A 23,140-nucleotide genomic window follows, 5' to 3' on the forward strand; every position below is an offset into this window, starting at 1 on the left:
GTTGATTTATGTCATCCTGATTATCATCTTCACTACACCTCAAACTCACAGTAGGGGAGACCACTGTCAAAAGTAACACATTTTTTGGTGCTTACTAGCGCTTACTATGGTGCTACCTGTTTTCTATGGTGCTACCGGTTTGTTTTCTATGGTGCTACCTGTTTTCTATGGTGCTTACTATGGCGCTACCTGTTTTCTATAGTGCTTAGTCCTTACTATGGTCCTTACTATGGTGCTTACTATGTTGCTACCTGTTTTCTATGGTGCTTACTGGTGCTTACTATGGTAATATATAAAATTAGCATATAACGTTGAAAGAAAAAGCACAGCCAGGACACACTTGGAGATTTCAAAGTTGTTTAATTGATCTCCAGGTTGTTTCCCTTTACAGAGGATCTGCAGTTCTACTGTTACATGGTAGACTTAAAGACAGAGAGAAGATTGAGAAAGAGAGAGAATACACACAATATTGCACTGAAGAAGGAGCACAACATAACTAAGATTTATTACAATGCCCAAATAAAAAACTGAACTACAAGTCGTATAGTGTCTTCTCACCAACTTCTTGTTAATAATAATAATAATTTGTTAATAATATAATAGGGCAAACAAAAACAAGTAAAATAAAAAGTAAAAGCACAGCCCAGTATTATATTATGTAATCTCAATACCAGTTAAGACAATTAGCTTTTCTTTTCATTTTTTTAACTTTTCCTTTTGCAAATATAGTATGTCTTCAAAATAGCTTGTTTTTCTTACAATAATTTCCATGTTAAACGATTACATTCAGGTTTATCAACTAAATCAATCACATGCAGAGAGATTAGATGGACGGAAACTGTATCATTGAGCAAATGATTAATTATTTTCAATGCAGGTAATGAGACTGGAAACAGAATGATCCCTTGGTTTAGTTTTATGTTGTTCGAAGTCGGTGGTTGTGTTGAGTTTATTGTTCATTGTCTGAAAAGACAATGTGTCGCTGTTAAGAAGGAATCATATCTTATAGTATTTATACATTTTTAAGATACGTTCACAAATTTGAGTCTACAGTACATCAATGTACATGTTTTTGTTTGCGTTTTGTTTTATATTTGTCTGCATGTGTTTTCAAGTCATATTCAGGAATTAAAATACAAAGTTGCAGCTGTGGTTAATACTGTTTTGTCTTAGTGTTGGTTTGAGTGGGACCTCTCTAGCTTTCTGAAACAATATGAACTTTCCACCCTCTCACTGGGACAGAACTGTAAAGGATTATTTATCCTACTTCGTCAAAGCATGAATTGGTCTTAAAGCGACGACAGGATCACAATACAGTGCGTTTGCCCACTTTCAATCTGTCCTTAAACTGATTTCTGGTTCTGTCGGTGTGAATGTATTTGTAGTTTTTATTCTATTAATCCAGCAGCATTCATAGTAAGTATAGGAACAACTCTACATTCAGAAAAATACATTACCATTTTTAGTGCATTCGGCTTCAGTACAATCACACAGACAGACGAGCACTCGATTCTCATGGACGCCATAACTTAAAATAATTTATCCAACCAACACATGAGAAACCATTCAGAAAAAGCCATTTCACACACATAGAAAGTTTCATTACTTTTTTTGGAAATCTGTGCAATTAGGATATTAATACATCATACACAGCCCAGATGGCATTGATGGGGTCGAGGACTAGACGTTTCAGCTTAAGAATAGTTGATTCAAAATAGCTTGGCTGTCATTTCCAATAGCTAATTCTTACGAAATGTCCTCGACATTTGTGCGCCTTCAAAAGAAGAATGCACTTCCTCCATACTAGGTTGTGAGCGTGTACTTGTGCGTACCCAGCAGTTTAAACAAGCGTCCTTTGCCTGAACCTCTCAAGACTTTCACAATGAGGAACAAAATCTACAGTTTCTACACCTGCCTCAGTAACGTATATGACTGTAGTCAGGTAAAAAGAATAAAAACAAACCCTTGAATTCAATATTTACATTCTCATTGATGTGTTGGGTTAAACTTGTCTCTGAAAGCATTCAAAGGAGCTTGAAAGAAAGGCAATGAAAGAATATCCAATACGTTTTCCATACCTTGCAGCAGGTATTGCAGGCACATTATAACAACTTCATTTCTTTTTTGTTAACCTGACAATAGTAGCAATAGACATACCATAGCAGGTCTACAGCCGAGCACAATACTGAGAAACATTAGCAGCCTTGTAACACATCTTATTATGGTGCTGATGGTGCAGAGGAGGGCTAGGCTGGGCTTAAAGAAAATGTGTGTGGGCTGGTGGTAGATACAGTATCGATTACAATACTGTCTGACTTCAGTTCTAGAGGATTCAGACAGTAGACGTACGTATTTAACCCCTTATGACTGCTCCAAATAGACAGGCCCGATGGAATTGACATCCTGTTTCTCATACTGGCACTTTGGCCCCCACATTGTACTGTAGGATATACAATTAAGCTTGTCAGTTAAATGTACATTTTGATATTTACTTCAAACCCGACTTTGTTCTTATTACAAGTGAACTTGGTAACTGTATTATTATTTTTTGTGTTTTGTGTTATTTGTGTTATTATTATTATTATGACAGACTGCCCCAGTCTGCTCTATACCTGCCCAGCCCAGCCCCTAGCTGCCTAGATTAATTAGCAAGTGAACAACAATCATCAAGAGAAACATTAACCATAACTTAATTCAGCACTAAATGGAAACTGTGTGTGTGTGTGTGTGTGTGTGTGTGTGTGTGTGTGTGTGTGTGTGTGTGTGTGTGTGTGTGTGTGTGTGTGTGCGACAAAGAAAAGGTTGTTAATGATTCATACACTGAACGGAAAACTGACAAGCACAATAGGCAATGAACTATGCTGCATCATCAAAACTTCTTATAGCTCTTATATCTTTGTATTACAAAAAAGTACTTGTAAGACATCCCAGATCTGTACCTGTCATTCATTCAGTAAATTATATTATTTGGGGGTTTCAATGGGGTTTAAAAAGTCAACTATTACAATAATAGTCCTTTAAAAACACGTACAGTGCTTTATTTGCTACCTAGATACTAGAAACACTGCCTCCTATCCTCTGGAAAGTGCATTCTGGTTTGGTGCAATACGTTGCTCTTTGACATTCAGACTGGTTTATTATAGTTTTCTCTGCATTATATTAGGTTTAGGGAAAGCGTATGCTATTTCAATACAGTACATCGCTCATTATCAATCATGGTTTCATACAGTAAGTTGTACCCATGACTGGGCGTAACAACTTCACTTCCATCTACCCTGGTTCCAAGCTTTATTTAAAAATGGCTGAGGTCTTCAAAATGTTTTCCTGCCTGACCGAATACCACAATCTAAAGGCACATGAGAACGGCCTACCGCAACACAATTAGTGAAAAGATTCATTTGGGGAAAATAAATGCAAGCCCTAATGAATAGGTTCCCCCGGTGGAAATCACACATTCACACGAGCACCGGACGTGCTCCCCATTGCTACGTTTGTCAAAAGTGTTTCCATCACTCAAAATCTACACGGAAAGTGCAATTTAACTGAAGAGGAGAAGAAAACAAAACACTGTGAACATGGGCTACAAATAAAAATACATTCCTGCAGAACCAAACAAACAGCATTCAACATAGTCATCATCATACTATCATGTATCATAATTCACGATCATCACAAAATAGATAATTTTGTTACAATATAACCTCTATGGTTTCATATAGAAATCGTTATCCTAGAAGTATACCTGACTACGTACAGCCAACAAAGACCATGACTTAAGATAATTAAAAAAGAACAACAACCAGTACATCCAGCAGATATGAATTATGGGTATAGGAATGTCATCCCTTTGCCTGGTGCCTACAGTATTTATTTACGTTCAATTTAGCATTTTTACACACAGCCATACCTATCTCAAACCTAGCTACACTACGACACATTCCCCACTGGCTAAGCCAAAGGATTGAATTTAATCCTATGCAAATTCTCTCTAAACTGTTGCAGAGAGGGAGAGAGCCCAAGCAAGAAAATGCAAGCATCATGCGCCAGCTAAGTTCATGAAAGCCAAGGGGAACAGGTCTGAGGAGAAGCTAGTTATTTGAAGAATAGCGGCGACTTCACACACCTTCTAAAACCTTACGACATCAAATGACAGGGTAGCATTAGTTGGAGTAGTTATCGAGTTTAAACCAGACAGTATTATACTTCAGTTAGTACTCTATAGTCAGCCCTGCTATACAGCAGTATCTTATGCAACAGAGAGATCATGTCTCTACGACGTGAAACCTCACGGAAAACAAAAGCCACGGCTAAAGAAATATAATGTACTAACAAATATCATCACACTGCGTATAAACAAGAGATCAATACATGGTTTATCCCGGAATCATTATTCTGCATGTTTTGTTTAGTTTAGTTGAGTGAGTGAATTAACATTGGGTCAGGGATGACTGTGTTTGGCGCTCGTTTTTGGCCCTTTGGATCAGAAGTTTTTACCATTCAAGGGTTTCATCATGTCTAGAGCCAATCTTAACAGTAACTTAAATGGAACTGTTAATGAAGTGCCAACACTGGTCCTGGAGACTTCAATTTGAGAAAGAGAAGTCTCTTCGCCTATATATGCCAGGGAATGTCTGCTTTCAAGTGTTCTGATTACTACGATCACAAAAAATGTTCATCAAATACAGTAGGGGTGTGTGCGTGTGTGTGTCTGTGTGAGAGAGAGAGAGAGTGAGTGTATATGTATGCGTCCGTGCGTGTGTGAGTGGTGGGAGGGAGAGAGGGTAGCAGAACTATAGCCAACCCATGGCTCATGCAGACTGGGTTCATTCAAAGCCAGAATCAAATTAACACCAACATTTACAACAACTTTTGTCACAGAAAGCATGGATCCTATACTGTGTGGTTACAACATGACTGAGTTTCCTGCTCATCAAGAGGTTAGAGAGAGAGAGAGAGAGAGAGAGGGGAGTGGACCAGTAGAGGAGATAAAAAGTATACAGAAGAACTCGAGGAGCAGGAGAGAGGGAGAGTTTAATTTTAGAACTCGATCTTGCAGGCGGGGAAGGACTCGTCCTGCATGACCACGGTACTGCTGGAGGCCAGCACCATGATATTCAGGTCCTGCTGCCTCTCATGGGTCTGCTGGTACCAGTCTCTGGTCACCTCAGTGTCATGTGTTGGAATCAGAGTTACCTGGAGGAGAAACATGGAGAAGGAGCGAGGTGTAGGGTGGGTGAAGAAGGAAAGGGGAAAAAACACAAACTAACTCATTGGGCGCCGAAATCGCCTTTTAACGCCTGTTTTGGCATTTGAAATGTTGATTTCCACAATGAAATATCTAGCAGTTAAGCAGAACAGTGGAGGAGTATTATTGAAACAGATACAAAAAAATTGTTTTGTCTTCCATTAAAAAAATTGGATACGCTTTGTTAACATGATTTCTGAAGTAGAAATATCACACAACTAGAACTGCACTCTGCCGAGTGCATACTTGCTTGTTGCACACTAGTAGGCCATAAATGGCCTACTAGTGCGCAAGCAGAGCGCGCAAGTACTTTCGACCGCTGGAAAGTATCACATCTCAGTATCTCTGTGGTATATACTGTGGTTACTTGGTTCCAAAAAGTGAAGCCAAGTTTTTTTCAACCGTAGGTTTGTGCCTGGTTTGCTGGGACCAGTTACAACATTACGTCATCGTTGTGAACTGGGACCAGAGTACATGGTGTGTATATGACGTAATGTTGTAACTTGTAACTTGTAACTAGTCCCAGCAAACCAGGCACAGACTGTATGTAGTTGTTCTAGTTACAACTACATACAGAGTATGTAGTTGTAATTTGATTAGCAGTATACTGTGGTTACTTGGTTCCAAAAAGTGAAGCCAAGTTTTCTTCAACGGTAAATCTGTGCCTGGTTTGCTGGGACTAGTTACAACATTACGTCATCCTTGAGAGAGTACATGGTGTGTATATGACGTAATGTTGTAACTTGTAACTTGTAACATTACGTCATATACACACCATGTACTCTCTCAAGGATGACGTAATGTTGTAACTAGTCCCAGCAAACCAGGCACAGATTTACCGTTGAAGAAAACTTGGCTTCACTTCGAAGAGACCAAGCAAAACGATTACTTGCGCGCTCTGCTTGCGCAAGTAAATATCACTATCTCTCCGGGCTCATGCTGAATCATCAATGATGTCTGGGGAAAATCGGCATCGGCACTTTGAATATTAACTATACAGTATAAACATCAAGCAATTATGATGAAATATTAGTGGTGGTAGTTTGCACATTATACATAGACCTATAAAACGCTTATATGGATTAATATTTTGTGAATTGGGCTATCTCAGTCAGTCCAAGAGTGCTAGATCAGACCTAACATCTTTATTAATCTTAGTTGACACCCTCTACTCTTGTACCTTTCATGTTTACTGCAGGTGGATCAAATGAAGGGCTATCTATGTATTATGAATATGAAATAGTTTAGTTCTAATCTATCTAAATTGCCAACATTCTATAACTGAACTCAAGAGGCAGCCAGATGTTACCGTAAATGTATCTATCTATAAATGCACCATGTCTCTGCCTGTCTCTGTGTAATCCAAGTAACTCGAGAACCGTTCGCCCTGCAGACTCAAATTCGACATGCACACCCCAGGGTTGTCCAGAAGCGCCCCAAAAAGGCCTCTGCCCGGGCTCTGGACAGGGCAGAGGGCACAGGGAGGGAGCTGGCCTGTTCTGACACAGTCATAATATCTGGGTGAGTGTAACGGACCCACAGTTCATACCTTTATTTTGTATGTGTATATTCATGGTGTTTACTGTTTAATGTGCAGACAGGAAGTCCTTTATTTTGACACACTTGTGGACCAGCTGTGGGTAATCTCTTGATTGAATCAGGCTCAGCTGTGGCAGGGGTTTAAACCTGAACCCTACCTGACTGCCTCAGATTCAAGGAATGACAGAACAAGGTAGCATGATGTAGGTTGCACAAATGTTTGTTTTGATATGTAACATGGTCACGGACGAATAAGGAAGGGACAGACAAAAGATGGACAAGGCATCAAACATGGAAAGATCAGAGCTTCAGAAGGTTTTAGCACCCAGCTGGAAAGGGGACAATTAAGGTACATTTGTGATCTAGTTGCTTGCACTGTTATATTGGTATTATTGTTGGCTTCACCCTTTTATGGCCAGCTGGGTCCGCTACAGTGGGGCATTCATTTCCAACTTGCATTATTCCAAGTAGGCCTGTGCCCAACGTGCACCGCTGTAGAGGCCCTACGGACACCACTCTAGTTTAAATATTATAGGGGGGAAAGAGTGCTTTAAAATGAAATGCTTCACTTTGGTTCAGCCTTAGTTAGTCTTAATTAATAAATAGTCCTACATAAATAATAGTCATTTACTGTGACAATTAGGTGACAAACTGATTTGACAGGCAGTCTCCATGGAGTCAGCAATCTGTTGAGTCATAAAAGATTGATCACAGCTTCCTTTACAAAAAAAAACATTAGCAGTTGCTCTAAAGGTCTTCGTCAAAACACCAGTGAACCAGGTGATGGATGTTTGTTACAGAAACGCACAGAAGACACCACGATGAAAATGTATTATGGATAAACACCATCTGGCTTCCCATAGCTGACCGACTATGGCTGCCAAGAGTCATAATTCATAATGTGTTTGAATTAGATTTAAAAAAAGAAAAATACTACATACTGGAATATGAGATGACGAGCTGGTAGAAATGTAGAATAGATAGACATTAGACACAATACTGTCTATGTTTTCTCATCTATTCACTTTATACTTTCAGCCATGAAACGTGTTCAGAACATATTGAATAGATTTGCCTGCAAAAAGAAAAGCCTAAATGGTCGGCCAAATTGACAGACATAAAGAAATTACCTGTAGATTGGATCCCCATTGAGCCTTGCCCTCCAGCAAGGCATCTAAGACTCCGCGGCTGGGCTCGCCGCTGCCCGGGTCATTGCCGCTCACCACATAGTATGAAGCCCGGATTCTCTTAAAGAACTCCTGGTCCACATTCTTGGCACTGCAGTGGTTGGGCACATAGGCCAGATCCACGTAGATGGGAGGTCCCGGTGGCACCGCTGAACCGGCCTTCAGGGCATTGTTACCTGGAGTACAATCGGGATGGAAGTCAGCATGAGTTTTTCAATTTATAACGTAACTAAGCAGTTTCTTTTTTCTTTTTTTTTTTTTGCTTTCCTGGAGTATTTCTAATTTTCTGTATTTTACTTCTACTCCACTACATCTCGGAGGCAAATATTGTACTTTTACTCCACTACAAAACTTTGTTTACTAGTCACTCTGTAGATTTAGATAATTTCAAAACATACATTACCCACTTCAACCCTATACATTTCAGCTATTTGAAAATAGCAGATCTGCTATCTTCTAAATATTAAGCAAACGGGGCATTGTGCATAATGACTTTTGTATAAACATTGCAGTATTGATACTAGATTTGTGTACTTTTTCCACCACTGGAGCTTGTGTTTTTTAAAATATACTACAGATGAAATGTTTCTATCTCAACATACAGTATTCCATGTTGTCTGTATTGCTAGATGTGCTTACTCACAGTCAGTCTCAATAAAGTAAAATAAGTGGAGTTTTTACAAAAGTGCTATGAGGCCATTGGGTATATTTTTAGTTGAACAGTATTTTTATAAAACATTCTGGCCTATTGCATAATGTTTTGTTTTTAAGTCGGGTTGGATTTGGAAGGGGAGATGAAGTTGGTGAGAAGGGGAACTCTTTACTTTAGTATAAAAACACAAGGCAAACGTAATATCACTGATATTAACACTACAGTGAGAAGTGTGATATAATTATGATAACAACCACTGATATCTGATTCTCTTGAGTTGTTTGCACACCTGAAGTGTTCTTGACCCCGTTCACTAGGCCTTTCCCAGGGCTGTGGAGTTCAGTCTTGGACCCCTGAGTCTCAGACATCTTGGCCAGTCTGGAACTCCTCTCCGAGTCTTTCCTCTTCAGTGAGAGTGAACGGGGCGAGGCTGATTCCTTGGAGCCCTGCTTCACTGGAGTGGATGACCTCCTCCTGACCTCTCCCTTCCGAGCAGGGGAAGCGGACTTGGTCTTGCCCTTCCTGAGGACCTTGGTGGTCTTGTGCTCCTTCTTCAGGAGTTTCTCCGTGCTGCTGAGAAGAGCCTCGGGGTCTACCATGCACACGTCTGGGTGGGGGGGTTCAGGGACAGGGTCCTTCATTGGGGCGGGTGGTGGGTCATGGGTTTTTTGGCTTGATTGTGGTGATGGTCCTCCGCCAGCACCAGATGTAGATAGCTTGTCTACAGGGAGATGTTCGGCATCTTCGTCTGAATCCAAGTTTCCTTCAGCTGTTATTGACGGACACTCCTCTGTCCCTGGAGGTACGTCAGAATCCGACTGCGAAGGCAAGGATTCGCTAGCTGATGTCGGCGGTGTCTCCTCTCCAGCTAACGTCACCACACCCATCCCAGGTGTCGTGGTGCCAGGCAACTGATGTGAGCCCTGACCTCCGTCGCCAGGGAGACTCTGGGCAGGGTGGGCGCGCCTCTGCTTGTGCGACCTCCTCTTCACCGAGTGTTGTTCGCGCTCATCCTCGTCCCCTTCGCCGGAGTGGTCACTTCGTTTGTCCTCCGTCTCGCCCTCATCACTGGACAGATGATGGGCGCTGGGGTTGATGAAGGATGGAGACAGCTCTCCTTTACGGTGTTTGTATTCACAGGAGGAGTATCCCGGAGGGGCGAACGAGGAGGAGGTGGCTCCCATCTGCAAGTCAGAGGGGCGATCTGCTTTGCTAGATGCTTCTGTGCGGTGTTCATCTGAAGTGCTGCGAGCGGTGGACATCCATTCCCCTTCCATGGCTTCTTCCTGTTCATCATCATCGCCATAACCTGGGGGAGGGGCACTCGGGTAGTCATCAGGTGTCTGGAGGAGCTCCCAGTCCGAGATGCTGCTCTTTCTCCTCACATCTAGTCTCCCCTGAGGAATCGCCAAGGTCTTCTGCTCCAGTCGTTCAGTCAATCCCTTCTCTTTGTCACTTTTCATTGGATCATATGCTACTTTCTTTTCATCCACTTTGCTGTCTTTCTGTGGCCCCTCTTCAGATTTATCCTTCGTTTTCCCCTTTTCTTCAGTTACGTTTGTCTTTTCATGTGTCTCTTTTTGTTCGCTTACCTTAGTGTCTTCTTTCAGGCTTTTAACCTCATCTTTACTCTGTTTTAAGCTCTCTGTTTGAGGCAGGTCTGGCGTGGTGTCACATGAGGCTTTAATAGCCCCACTCCCTTCTTGAGGTCTCACCCCTGACCCCTGTGTAGTCACTGTGGTAGTAGAGGTTGATTCAGTGGTACTATGTGTGACACTTTCTACCACACAGGACTCAGTCACAGATGAGACATGGTCTTTTTGCTGAGTTGTCGTGGCCTTTGAACATTCAATATGGAGTGTACTATCCTCGATTTTAACGCTGTCAGTTGACTCTTGGGATTCCCTGTCAGCGCTTTTCGGTGAAGACACTTCAAAGATAGCTCCCGATGGTTTTGCCTGTTCTGTACATTGGGATGTCGTAATGGATGTTGTGACCTTGGTTTCTACGGTATTAAAATCAATATCAGTGCTGCTCTGCTTCTTTTCTGTTTCAGGACCAGACGTGTCCTTCTGTTCTACTTTATCTTTGGCAGTGGCAGACGAGGCAGAAGGGGGTGATGTAGTCTCCTCAAACTGACCAGGTAAAGAGTCTTTTGAAACCCTGGACGTATCTGTTCCAGGCTTCTCCATGACTTCTAAGTACTCGTACTTCAGCAGCCCACCACAGCTCGACGTTGTGGACTTGTGTTCATCTTTGACCAAAGTGCTGTGAGATTGATGACTCAAAGTAGAACTTGATATCGTCTTTGAGGTCTCCTGCTGTTCTCCAAGTGGCTGGATAACAGGCACAGAGGTCGAGGAAGCTGAAGAGTAGCTGTACGATAGAGAGGAGCATGATGATGGAATGTATCCTGCAGTAGTGTGTGCATGGACAGATGATGTCGCTTCCTCCAGTTTTATGGTGCCACCAGGGGTTAGCCTCTCATCTGAACTTGGTGTTTTGGTTGCTTCAGCTTGCTTGGCACTCTTGTCCACACTGAGTTTGGTCAGTAGATAGCCACCTGAAACTTCAAGACTGTCCTCACTGACAGAATACTCGGACGACTCTGAAGGATATCCACCAGATTCGTTCTGTCCTATATCAGCATAAGCTAGGAGAGGGGAAGCACTCATTGTAGGACTAGATGAAGCTTCTGCTGTTTCTGGAGGCACGGGGCTGCTGGTCAAGGCTTTTGTTGTGATTGGCTGACAGAGGTCTGTCTTTGTCAGGATGCTTGGTTCAGGTGACACAGATATTTGCTCTGAGAGGACATGAGAGGAGGTAGCATGCTCAGATTCAGGTGCACAGCTTCCCTGATTTTCATCAGTTTTAGAGATGGTGGCTTCGGCTGATGTAGTTATGCAGGTTTCATCCTTTTCGACAGAGATTGGGTCAGGTCCTGAACTCTTTTGGTCTATATGATCCTCTTTCGTCAGTTGGGGAAGTTTAGAAGTGGTGCTGACGACTGATTTAGTTACACTCACTTCCTCCTTTTGGGGGGAACTTGGTTCGGATGCTGGAGTAGTTTTATGTACTTCTTCTTGCTTTGGTAGTATAGGGGTTGCGGCATCATCTGTTTGACATATTTCCTTTTTTGGGGGAGGAATCGTTTCAGAAGATTGTGCCTTTGGAAGTATGGAAGTGGATGGGTGATCAGCTGTAGCAGTAGATATTCTGTCATCTTTAAGAGGGACTGATTGAGATATTTTGTTGGAGTCATCCTTGTCCACTAACTGAGAGCTGGAACTCATGTCAGATGTACCTCTGCAGATCTCTTTTTCAGATTGCTCTCTGGCACCTTTCTCCATATCCACATCGCTGACCTCCTCTTCATCATCTTCTTCCTCCTCTTCCTCATCTTCTTCATCCTCATCATCATCAACAGTAAAATCTTCACCTTCAACAAGTAGCCTTTTATCGACGGGGCCAGCTAGAGTAGCATCCCTATCTGGAAAATCTAACATAGACTTAGAGGTGACTGAGGTTGCCACCTGACTGTTATCTGTAGCAAGAACATTGTCATCTATTTGACTCACTGAAAGTGCAGCAGCAGACGTTGAAACACTGCCTTTGTCTTCCTTCTCCACAGAGGGTAGGATATCTTTCTCTGCTGGCGAGTACCGACCGGAGGGAGATCCTTCTCTTTCACTATCAGAAGTTTCCCTCTTGTCTTTCATTGACTCAGAGCCCATTTCTCTATCTTTATCTTTCTCTGTTGTCTTTCTCTCAGGGTAATCACCCAATTGTATGGAAGCAGCAGAGGCTTGGTCACCGAGGTGTGAGGGTGTTTCCTGTCTTGGTGAGGGATCTGGTAATTGTGTACTTATGCTGATTGAAACCTTGTCTCCTGCAGATGGTTGAGGAGAAATCTCCATCTTCTCTTCTTTGTCCTTCTCTGTTCTTTCTGGTTTGTCCTCTTTCGGACCAGCAGCATAGGAGCAGGACTCTGCAGCTTGGCTCATTTTGTTGTCTGGCACATCTGAAACGGCACAGCTCTTTTCCACATAAGGTGTGTCTGGTCTTTCCTCTCTTTCTCTCTCTTCTTCTTGGCCTTTCTCTCTGTCTTCATATTCAGGGGTGGCACTTGGACTGTGATGGCTGCTTCGTTCGCTCTCTGTGAGGGATGTGGGGCTATAGTCAACCCTACTGAAGGACAATGGTTCTTCTTTGTAATGCTCATCCAAGAGATACATGGCCTCTCCAGACTCTGTGGGGCTCGCTCTCCTGTTATCATCAGAGCCAATATCAGAGACGTGATCAGACCCTACAGACATTTCACTTCCTTCTCTCGAGTCTGAATCTTGGTCTTTCAGGATAGGTTTCTCGTATGGATCGTATTTGGACGCTCCAACAAGCTGCATCTCTTCGTCTAGGCTTCCACTGATCATCTCCTTCTCTGAAGCTATTTTCTCAGTGCCCTCTGCTTTTGAAACAGAACTGTCTGATTTTGCACCGTCAACATCACTTGATGGTGCATCTCTAGAAATGTTATCAGAATCTTTATCCAACATAAAATATGAACATGGTTGTTGTAACCCTGGAGAAGCTACCTCTCGCTCGCCTTCCATTTCCCTCTCTGCTTCCTTGCGTGGTTTCTGAGCTTCTTTCTGAGGTGCCTGTATTGTTTTGTCATCTGTAGTGATTGCTGGGCTCGTCAAAGCTGTTGTTTTGTCAAGTTGGGACGGCTCCTCCACACTGCTTGAAAGTGTCGAACTCATGTGTTGACTGTCTGTGCAGGGTATTGTGGAAACCATAGGTTGTATTTCTGCAGAGATGGATTCTGGTACTGGTTCCTCTTCGGCCCTCTCAGAAATAGGTTGTTCCTTAGAAATTAATGTGCTAGACATTGGTTCCTCCTTTGATGAAGTTAATGTAGTTGTTGAAGGTGCTTCAGATTTGATTTCCATTTTCCTATCATCCATTTCAGGCAAGATAGTAGGTGTGTCTTTCCCCAGCTCTTTTGTATCGTCATCAATAGAAGGTCCCTGCATTGTAAGAGTGGGAATGCTCACTTTTTTTCCCTCCTTAACTTCCTTAGTTTGGTCACCAGACACCTGCTGTGGTGCTTGAGATGAGACAAGGTCTGTCGAGGTAATATCATGTTCTGAGTGACAGGGTTCAATTGACAGCGGTCTGGAGCCTGCCCCACCCATGCACATGTCCTCTTCCTCTTCGTCCTCCCGGTCTTCATCAGAAGAATGAACCAAAAAGGCTGGTTTTAAATCAGATGTTGATGCTGGCAGTAGTTCTCCTGATGCTGTTGCTGCAGTTTGCATGGCAGCCTTCTCCTGGAGCTCCTCTTTCTCCCATTTCTCTTCTTTGGTGTGGTCAGCCTCTAGTGAATCCTCCTGGTCTGTCTTTGTCTCTGTGATATCATTGTCCTTCTCTTTTACCTTAACCTCACACACATCATCTGACTTTTTCTTTGTCTTCTCGCCTACGATGTCGTCCGTCTCAGCGCATTCTTTTTCCTTTTCCTGTTCTTTCTCCATTTTCTGTTCTTTACTCACTTCGGCAATGTGCGTGTCATCTTTCTCTCTGTCCGTCCTCTCCTCCTGACTGCAGATGACTTGATCTTGTTCTTGTTCTTTCTTCTTTGTGTCATGGACGGAGGTAGAAGCTTCACCTTCCTCTCTTTCCTCCTTGTTTTCACTTGATGGAGCTGCAATTGTGTCCTTACAGCTTTGCCCCTCTTTTATTGGAGTAGCATCAGAATCATCCTTTTCTTTCTGTGTTTTTTGGATCTTATCGTGAGAAGTATCTTCTGCTAGCTTGCTAACTGCTGCAACCTCGCTAATCATCTCAATTTCAGTCAAATTAAGCTGTTTCTCTGTGCTCGGTTCGGGCATAGGACGATCTTCGCTTTCTGTCAGTTTCTGCTCTTCCTCCTGTTTTTCTTTCTCTCTCCTCTCGCCCTTCAGACACTCAGCTTTGTTTTCTGCTGTTTTCACCTCCTCAACATCAACTGTATCCTTGTCTGTTTCTCTCGACTCCTCTTCCATCTCAATTTTCTTATCTTTCTTTTCATCTGTAATAGGTTTAAAATCATCTATTTCTGTGTTATCATCCATCTTGAGAGGTTCAATGTCACCTTTTCCTTCCTGTCTCTCCTTTTGCATGTCTTCTTTTTTTGTTGATTTGATAACTGATGTGTCCTCCTTTACTGGCTCTCTTTCCTCCTTCACACCTGGGACAGAAATATCACCCTTATCCATTACTTTTTCCTTTTGGTCCTTTGGTCCTTCATCTTTGGTGGTTGTGATACTCTCATCCAATGATGTTTCCATTTCTTCTTTGATAGGCTTCACATCAGAAGTCTCCATGCCGAGTTTTACACCAGATGTTTCATCCTTACTCGTAACTGTGATATGTTCTTCTAATCCGATGTCTTTTCCAGCAGCTTCCTTTGTGTCTTTAGCCATTTCCTCTTCTTCGGATGGTTTGATGGTATGACAGTCATGTTTACTGAACGTTTCTTCTATGGTGGGTTTAGTGGCAGATGTATCATCCTTACTAATATCTTTCTCTTCTGCTGTTTCCTTGGTTGGCTTGGCAACAGAAGAATCCTCTTTGCTTGGTTTGTCTTCCTTGGTAGTTGTAAAATAAGTATCCTCTGTAATATCTTGTGTTACTTCTTTGTTAGTAAGTGTAACAGCAGAAATATCAGCTGTCTTCAATGTTTTCTCATCTTCCCCCTCCTTGGTGAGCTTGTCTTTATCACTCGCTTTATCTGTTTTCCTGTCTGATTGGACAGTGGGACTATCCTCTTCATCTACAATTTGTTTATCAGTGGGTGTTTTCTTTTCCGTTAATTCTTCCACAGTGGCTTCAGTGACAGTAGAAGTATCTTTTTTTGTTCCTTCCTCTGTTTCTTCTTCTGTGGTAGATTTTACAACAGAGGCATCAACTTTACTTGAGTCTTTCTCTAGCTCTTCACTGGTGGACTTCAGAGAGGGAATTATATCATCTTTCTTCACCTTGTTTTCCTGGTCTTCGATGGAGGGTTTGAATACACTAGTATCTTCTTTACTTGTGTCTCGCTGGAGTTCTTCCTTGGCAAGAGTCACAGGAAGGCTATCCTCCTTACTCTTTTCCTCTACCTCTGTCTTGGATGGTTTACCAGCGGTAGTATCATCTTTACTTAGATCTTTCTGCTTTTCTTCTATGGAGGGTTTAGAAGCAAACGTATCATCTGGACTACTCTTTTTCTCAGTTTCCTGTGTCATGATGGGCTTAATATCAATCGTTTCCTTTGTCACATCTTTCTGCTCTTCCTCAGATGATAGGAAAGTAGAAGTAGCATCTATGCTCACTGCTAGCTCATTGTCTTCATTGATGGTGGTTTTGACAGCAGAAAAATCATCTTCACTTGTATATTTGTCTTTCCCTTCTTCTATGGTTGGTTTGAGCATAAGAGTATCATCTTTACCTGCCTTGCTGTCCCTTTCTTCTTTTTCCATGATGATTTTAGCAGCAGAAGTATCTTCCTTGCTTGTTATTACTTCTCCTGTGGTTGGTTTGATTGAGGATGCATCAATTGTTGTCTGTTGATCCTTTACAAACGTGTCGTCCCCCTCTGTATCAGGTCTAAGATCAGATGTAATGTCCATTTTTATTTCTTCTTCTATTATTACATCTTTTGGGGGTTTCATATCACGTGAATGGTCGTGTTTGATTGTCTGCTGTTCATCTCTCTCTGTTTCAGTGACCTTTTGTTCATCTTTAATGGAAGGAATCTCAGAGGTATCAGCCTTTTCTGTCTCTTTCTCCATCTTCTCTTCTTTGATAGGTTTGACATCCGAGGCATCTTCCCTTCCTGTGACTTTCTGCTCCGGCTCATCTTTGACTTGTGCCCCAACAGCAGTGGCATCTGTGTCTTTCTCTTTATCTGGTTCCTCCTTGACTTGTGCCCCAACAGCAGTGGCATCTGTGTCTTTCTCTTTATCTGGTTCCTCCTTGATAGCTTTAACCACCAAGGCATCTTCATCTGTGTCGTCTCCCTTGTCCTCTTGGTCAACATCCAGGAAGCGTCTCTTCATGGGGGCTTTTGGTGCTTTTTCTTGCTGGTCCTCAAGCTCTTTATCGTCATGCCCAGGTGCCGTCTCACCACTGAGTGAGTCTTTCCCTAACATTGGAGCCTCAACTTCCTCTGCTATTGAGCCAGTAATGTGAGGCACTGTCGTTTTCTGTTGGCTCATCAGTGGTGAAGTGTCGCTCACCGTCTCCTGGCTGTCTTTTTCTAAAGGCTCATCCAAAGATGGAGTATCTGCTTGGTAAAAATTACCATTCTGCATGTCATCAACTGCTTTTTGAGTCATATCGTCCAATTCTGTTTGGTATTTATCTGCAGCTTTGATGGCTACCTGTACATCTGGGACATTTGCTTGCATCTTATCTCCTACATCTGTATCCTCTTTAACGTCTTTAACTTCATTTTTAGTAGCTACAGAAGTGACATGTGGCTTTTCCTCTACTTGTACTTCATCTTTCTTTACCTCTTTATCTTCTGGTGGGGTGAGAGGTATGTCAGTGAGCTTTTCTTGTTGTTGAGGTGACAGTTCAGGGAAACCCTTTGCTTTAGCCTCTGCCGGAGACTGTGGAGCAGGTGAATGTGCTGCACTAGGAGGTCCAGAATGTGTGGGCGAGGCCATTTTCATAGTGCTGTCATCTGGACTAAAGCAACGTTCTTCACTCTCTGACGTGATTGAGCCAGATCCAAAAGGTTTTGTTGTTGGTGTAACAGATGACATTTCTTTAGGAGGGATTGTAAGGAGAGGCTCACCTTCAGCTGATGGTTGGGCTGATTCAGTTTCCTGGACACACTGTGACAAAGGTGATACTGGACCAGAGATCCTTTCTCTCTCCCCTTTATCTTGGAGGATTTGTAGTGAAACATAGGCCTCCTGAAGTTTTTCAAGAGAAATATCAACATTTGGAGTTTGGTCTTCCTCTTCCTCATCTTCCTCATCCTCATCATCATGAGCGTCAGGGGCCTTGACAGCAGACTTGACCTCAGGGAGCTGTGAGTCATCAGATGACTTAAAACACTTGTCGTCCTCTAAAGAAGAACTAGGTGAGATGGTCCCAGCAGAATGTGGGTACTCTTTGCCATGGGTGGATTCCATTAACAAAGAGCTTTTAACTGTCTCTTCAGTTTGAGGTGCTGTGACAGATGTTGCAGACTGGTCTTCAGCAATAGAGGTGGGGAGCGAGGATAGTTTGTCGTATTCTGTGATGGATGTTGCAGAAGACACGTGTTCTTCCTCTGCCAATGGAGCAGCAATAATGTTAGTGAACACTGACACTTGCTCCTGCACGCCTGGTATAAAGCCTTTATCGATCATCAGGGCTGCCGCCTGCATCTCCCTCATGCCGTGAATGTTTACAAAGGAGCCTGTCTGGTCTGGAACTGAGATGTCATAGGTACCAACGTCATACTGGAGGTGTGGGATCCTGTCCTCCGCCTCTTCGTGAATTTCCTCGTCAGAGATGGTCTGCTCTGTTTCAGAGTAGCCAGGAATGGTCTCATCCTGGATATAAGATATTGGTTCTGCTGCTACAGCGCCATGGGCAACCGAGGTAATGGGAACTGTAGCTCCTCCCACATGTGACAAGTATCCCTCTTCCTCTTCCTCATCTTTGACTGTAGCTTCAGGTTCCACTGCTTTGCATTCCATGACTTGGTCCGTTTGTTGTTTCTCAGCATCCTCAGGTTTGACTTTGATTTCCTCATCTGCAATCACATCCAAATCCTCGACTTCCTCCAGCTCAGCTTTCTCAACAGCTTCATCTTCCTCCTCCATCTCTTCCTCTCCTTCTGGATCCTTGGATAGAGTCATTTGGAGCTCCTCCTTTGTTTCCAGCTTAGCTGCATGTTTGTCAGGTTTTTCCATTTTCTCCTCCTCATGCTTCCCATCAAGCCCATCATCTTCTTCCTCTCCTATTCCCATGTCCTCTTCCTCCTCTGCCATTTCCCTCTGAATGGCTTGGGCCTTTTCTGGCTCTTCCTCTTCCTCCTCTTCATCCTCAATGGCTGCTCCCTCGTCCTCAAACTTCTCTGCATCTAATTCTTCCTCAGACACTTTTACTTCTGTGGCTGCTGCTTCCTTTTCAGGAGACTTCAGTCCTGGTGGTATTTCAGAGACTGTTTCTTGTGTGGTTGCCTCTGATGGGGCTTCAACCACTTCAACTTCCTCTGATGATACTGCCACATCTTCTGCATGTTTTAGTTCTTCAAAGTCCTTGGTGAGGTCCTCCGGAGTGGAGGTAGTTGACACCCCCATTACAGCACCACTCTCCACTGGTTCAGGTTCAATGGTTTTGGTTGTTATTTCCTCTGGCTTAGGGGCAGCAACCTCTGGCTTGGCTGCTTTGACTTTGCTGGTCTTGGCTTTATTTGACACTTTAGCTTTGTGTAGTGTCTTTCTGACCTCTGGTGTTAGAGGCTTTAGGTCAGGCTTGGTAATCTTTCTGAGCTCAAGTTTGGATCCATCCTTCTTCTTGTCTTCCTTGGATTTTCCATCTTTTTTCACATCTTTTTTAGCGGAGTCATCTTTCTTTACTTTCTTGATCTCTTTCTTTTCTTTGTCCTTTTTCTCATCCATTTTCAATGCTCTCTCCTTAGAAAGCTTTTTTACGAGTTTCTTCTTTTCAGGTACGTCAGTCTTAGATTTGAGTATTTTAGTTGTCTTTTTCTCCTCCTTTTTCTCTACCTTATTTTCTTTCACAGAGTCACTCTTTGCCTCTGTAGTGACTGATATGTCATCTTGTCCCTCACTTTCTTTCTTTGGGGTCTTTGCAGTGGTCTTAGGGGATGATTTGAGGCTCTCCTTACTGTCTGTTCTTTGTTTCAGCTTTGTCTGCTTTATGACAGAGGGTGGCGCCCCAGAGGCAATATCCTTCTGTGTGGCTACTGGATAGCGCAAGAAGTCAAGGTGCTTTAACTTTTCAAGCCCGTCCAGGATCTTGTTCTGTGGTGCGTTCCCTGGGAACAACACTCTGACAATCTTCTCTGAAGGATTGGCTGGCAGCCAAACGACTAAAGCTGTAACTGAGGTCAGATAGGGCACGGATATTTCTCCTTCTTTCCCATTGGGGAGAATGATACCAGTCTTGGCCTTGCTGTTGCCGGACCACTTCTGCATTAGGAACTGCATCTCTTTACTCTCCTTGACGGGGTTCAGCACATACATGTCCAGCTTGCCCACTCCCATCTTGTGGAACAGCGTGATGGGCTCAATAGTGTTGCCGACCACACGTAAGAGGGGCTCTGGCGTGACTCCCAGTTTGTTCAGGTACTGCAGTGTGAGAGAGGCCTCTTCGATGCTGCGCTTGACTTTGAGATTTGACTCTGGCATGCGCAGCTTCTCCGGTACATTAAAGAACACTACGCCGAGCTCTGGCGAGATCAGGTTCTTCATCCATTCACTGTAATTAGTGGATCCTTGTGACTGTTCCTCCTCCTGCTCGGCTATCTTCCTCTGGAGGAGCCCGTTGATGCCGGGGAGATTGTCGGCGCCGATGTGCGTGAGCAGGATGGAATCGATGCGGTCCAGGTGTCGCACCAGCTTCCAGAAGCAGGAACTCCGGTCGGAGCCTCCGTCCACCAGGATGTTGAAGCCGTTCACTGCAAAAAGAGCGGAGTCACCCCTCCCGCCGGGGAAGATGTAGCAGCAAGGTTTGGAGAGCTTCAAGAAGCCTCCAGAGGTGGGCGGCTCCAGGAGGTCGAACGGCGAGGGCACGTCGACCGTCTCGGAGATGTACTCTGTGAACTCGGTGACGCCCTCCATCTTGGGGAGCGTGGGGTCCGAGTTCAGTCTGTACTCCAATATATCCCGTAAGTGATGCTGCTCGTGTCCCAGAGAGCTCCAGCCCACGTCCCCGCGGCAGGACACAGTGAGTGTTGCCTGCTGCTTCGGGGCCGCTGTTCCCAGTAAAGCACTGACCTGAAGAACACACAATATGACACAAGCAGACACAACAAGGTCAGGAATGATGTATGAAAGACTCACACAGCAGAAATAATGTCCCTACTTTCAGACAAGAAAATGACGGAAGAGAAAGGGTGGGTGCATTTGTGTGCATCTAATTTGTGGCCTAAAGGCAGAAAATACCATTCTGGACCACAAACCTGTAAATAATCCAAAGAAGGAAATTATTTGGTTCTACTGGAAAAAGGAGAGGGTGATGTCAGAGAACTATTTTTTCGCCTGTACAGTATACTCAAAGGAATTTATTTCAGTACAGGCCCTCAAAAGGCTTCAAATGATGAGTGCGTTATGCCGTTGCAGCTAAAATGGAGTCTTCTGCAGCATCGCTGAATTTCACAGTATGAAGCATATTGTTGCTGTCGGGTAGGAACCTTGTATGTCCAAAACCATACATTTTCAGGAACTGGGAAAAATAACGAGTTCCAATGGATCCAATGTAATTAGAATATATAGTCACAAGCTCTTGTTAAAGATTTGTTTTTGGCTTTTCTGCCTTTTATTGATAGTATCAAGTGAAGAGAGACAGGAAAGAGGGAGAGAGAGAAGGAGAGAAACATGCAGCAAAGGTCGTCATGAACGGTCAGATCTGCGGTGCAACGTGGGTGTGAGGGCGCATAGAGGCCTGGGCCTCTAGTCTATAAAACCCACAGACACACACTGACTGTAAGTACTTTTCAATTTGAAAGATTTTCAGAAATTGCAAAAAATAGCAGATCTACAAGCTCACAACACATCACGATGCGTTGTGTGCTAATAGATTAGCTTCGAGCTTGTAGATGTTCCTGACTTTTCATGACACGTTGTATGAGTAAGTTAATTGAATTATATGGAGATACAAGCTTTCTGCCCAACAGCAGCAATGTGTACAGTAGATGTGTGTGAGTCTCCTTTTATAATAACATATAAACACCAGGCCTGTTTATAATTTGTAATTTCTCACTTTCATTATGGTATATTTAGCATGATGATATGACTCACCGCAGGATCCTGGAAAACTCGTGAAAAGGTCTGGTAGGTGAAAACCCCAGTTTGGAGAAGAAGGTCACCGTGATCTGAGCTCTGGCCACTCAGGACCAAGAGCTTCTGGCCCGCAGAATCTGTGACCAAAGCCTGGACCTGGGACAGAGAGAGAGAGACCAGTGAGACACCCTAGATGTGTTGACCCAGGTACGTGACCTTCATCAGATCAGAAGATAATTCAATGGACTACTGAGAAAAGGGACCAGTCCAATAATCCAAATACAAGTCATTACAATCTAAGCAAGGAATGGGAGTCACATGCAAAGGCACCAGATGTCGTTCCCCACATGAGCATACAAGCGTTACCAGAATTAATTAATTCTGTTTGTGTTTTGATGGCTGGTGATTTGTTTTTGTTGTGTTTAATAGAGGGATGCTGATGAATTGAATTGTAAGAAACATCATAATTCATATTGTAATGCAATTTTGGCAATTGCACAACAATATGCATTATGATGTTTCTTACATTACATTATAATCACTCAATTCGATTTCGCTCAGTTCAGTCTAGTTGTTTGTTTTATCATATAGGACATTAAGGTTACAGAAATAAAAAGTAAAACAATAATTGAGTAAACAAAGAAATAATTAACAAAAGTTAAAAGCACCAAAGACAATAAAATAAAACATCTCATAAAGTATTACCTCTGCCAATTATGTTTTCTGATAATGCTCAATTAATGATGCTTCATCATACAACACGGTATACATATTTAAAGTCTATATAAACAATCAAGGCACGTAGAAAGACAGCAGCGGTGTCATCTCATCAACTAGGGAAATTGCATCGCAATCCTGTCAATACAAACAAATTTAAGAACCAATTTCAAGAGTAAATTGTAGGAAATTCTAATTGAGAATCGACAAAACGTCTTTGGCTCTTAGGTTTGAACAGCAGCCAGCCAAATAAGTCACAGCTAGGGACTAATAAATTATCAATGTGATGGAGAGAAGTGAAAGATCTGTATCTGTACGTAATCTCTATAATCACTAAATTCGATTTCGCTCAGTCTAGTTGTTTGTTTTCTCATATAGGACATTAAGGTTACAGAAAAGTTTTAATTAATAAAAAAGTAAAAGAATAATTGAGTAAACAAAAAAATAATTAACAAAAGTTAACGGCACCAAAGACAATACAATAAAACGTCTCATGAAGTATTAGTACCTCTGATAAAACGGTGTCCTCTGAGGGGTTGACAAGGACAACTGTCTCCAGGACATCACTTCTGTGATGAAGAGTCCTCTGTCCTGTGGGACACAATTCACAGAACAACATGAGTGGAAGGGACAATTTGCATGTTCTCCCCGTGTCCCATATACGTACTGTAGGGTAGGCACAGTGCCTCCCCCTGGTCAGCCTGGGCACCTGATGGAGGGGAAAGGTTGAAATGACGTGTTCCATCAGGTGATACGAAGCGACCTGCTCACTGCTCATGCATGCTCAGTGTCCTGAGCATAACGTTAA

General features: G+C 43.0%; 1 protein-coding gene across 1 annotated transcript; it reads right to left on the bottom strand.

The window, feature by feature from the left end:
- Positions 1-340: 340 nt before the first annotated feature.
- On the bottom strand, positions 341-21,759 carry map1ab (microtubule-associated protein 1Ab). Its single transcript, XM_080762588.1, has 4 exons — positions 21,634-21,759; positions 8,913-20,610; positions 7,915-8,147; positions 341-5,193 (listed from the first exon to the last, which is right to left on the bottom strand). The coding sequence occupies exons 2-4, from the start codon at positions 20,452-20,454 to the stop codon at positions 5,038-5,040; spliced, it is 11,931 nt and encodes a 3,976-aa protein (XP_080618714.1). The 5' UTR covers positions 20,455-20,610; positions 21,634-21,759; the 3' UTR covers positions 341-5,037.
- Positions 21,760-23,140: the final 1,381 nt, after the last annotated feature.

The sequence above is a fragment of the Protomyctophum bolini genome (assembly GCF_963924005.1).
Source record: "Protomyctophum bolini genome assembly, chromosome: 4".
Classification (NCBI taxonomy): domain Eukaryota; kingdom Metazoa; phylum Chordata; class Actinopteri; order Myctophiformes; family Myctophidae; genus Protomyctophum; species Protomyctophum bolini.

What these genes read in the sequence shown, in the direction of transcription:
- map1ab (XM_080762588.1), bottom strand. Translation starts at nt 20,454, where the DNA reads ATGGAGGGCGTCACCGAGTTCACAGAGTACATCTCCGAGACGGTCGAC. An exon ending in CGGGGTCAAGAACACTTCAG is followed by an intron (nt 8,148 to 8,912) that starts GTGTGCAAACAA and finishes ATTGTACTCCAG; the next exon opens with GTAACAATGCCCTGAAGGCC. An exon ending in AATGGGGATCCAATCTACAG is followed by an intron (nt 5,194 to 7,914) that starts GTAATTTCTTTA and finishes TTTCTCCTCCAG; the next exon opens with GTAACTCTGATTCCAACACA.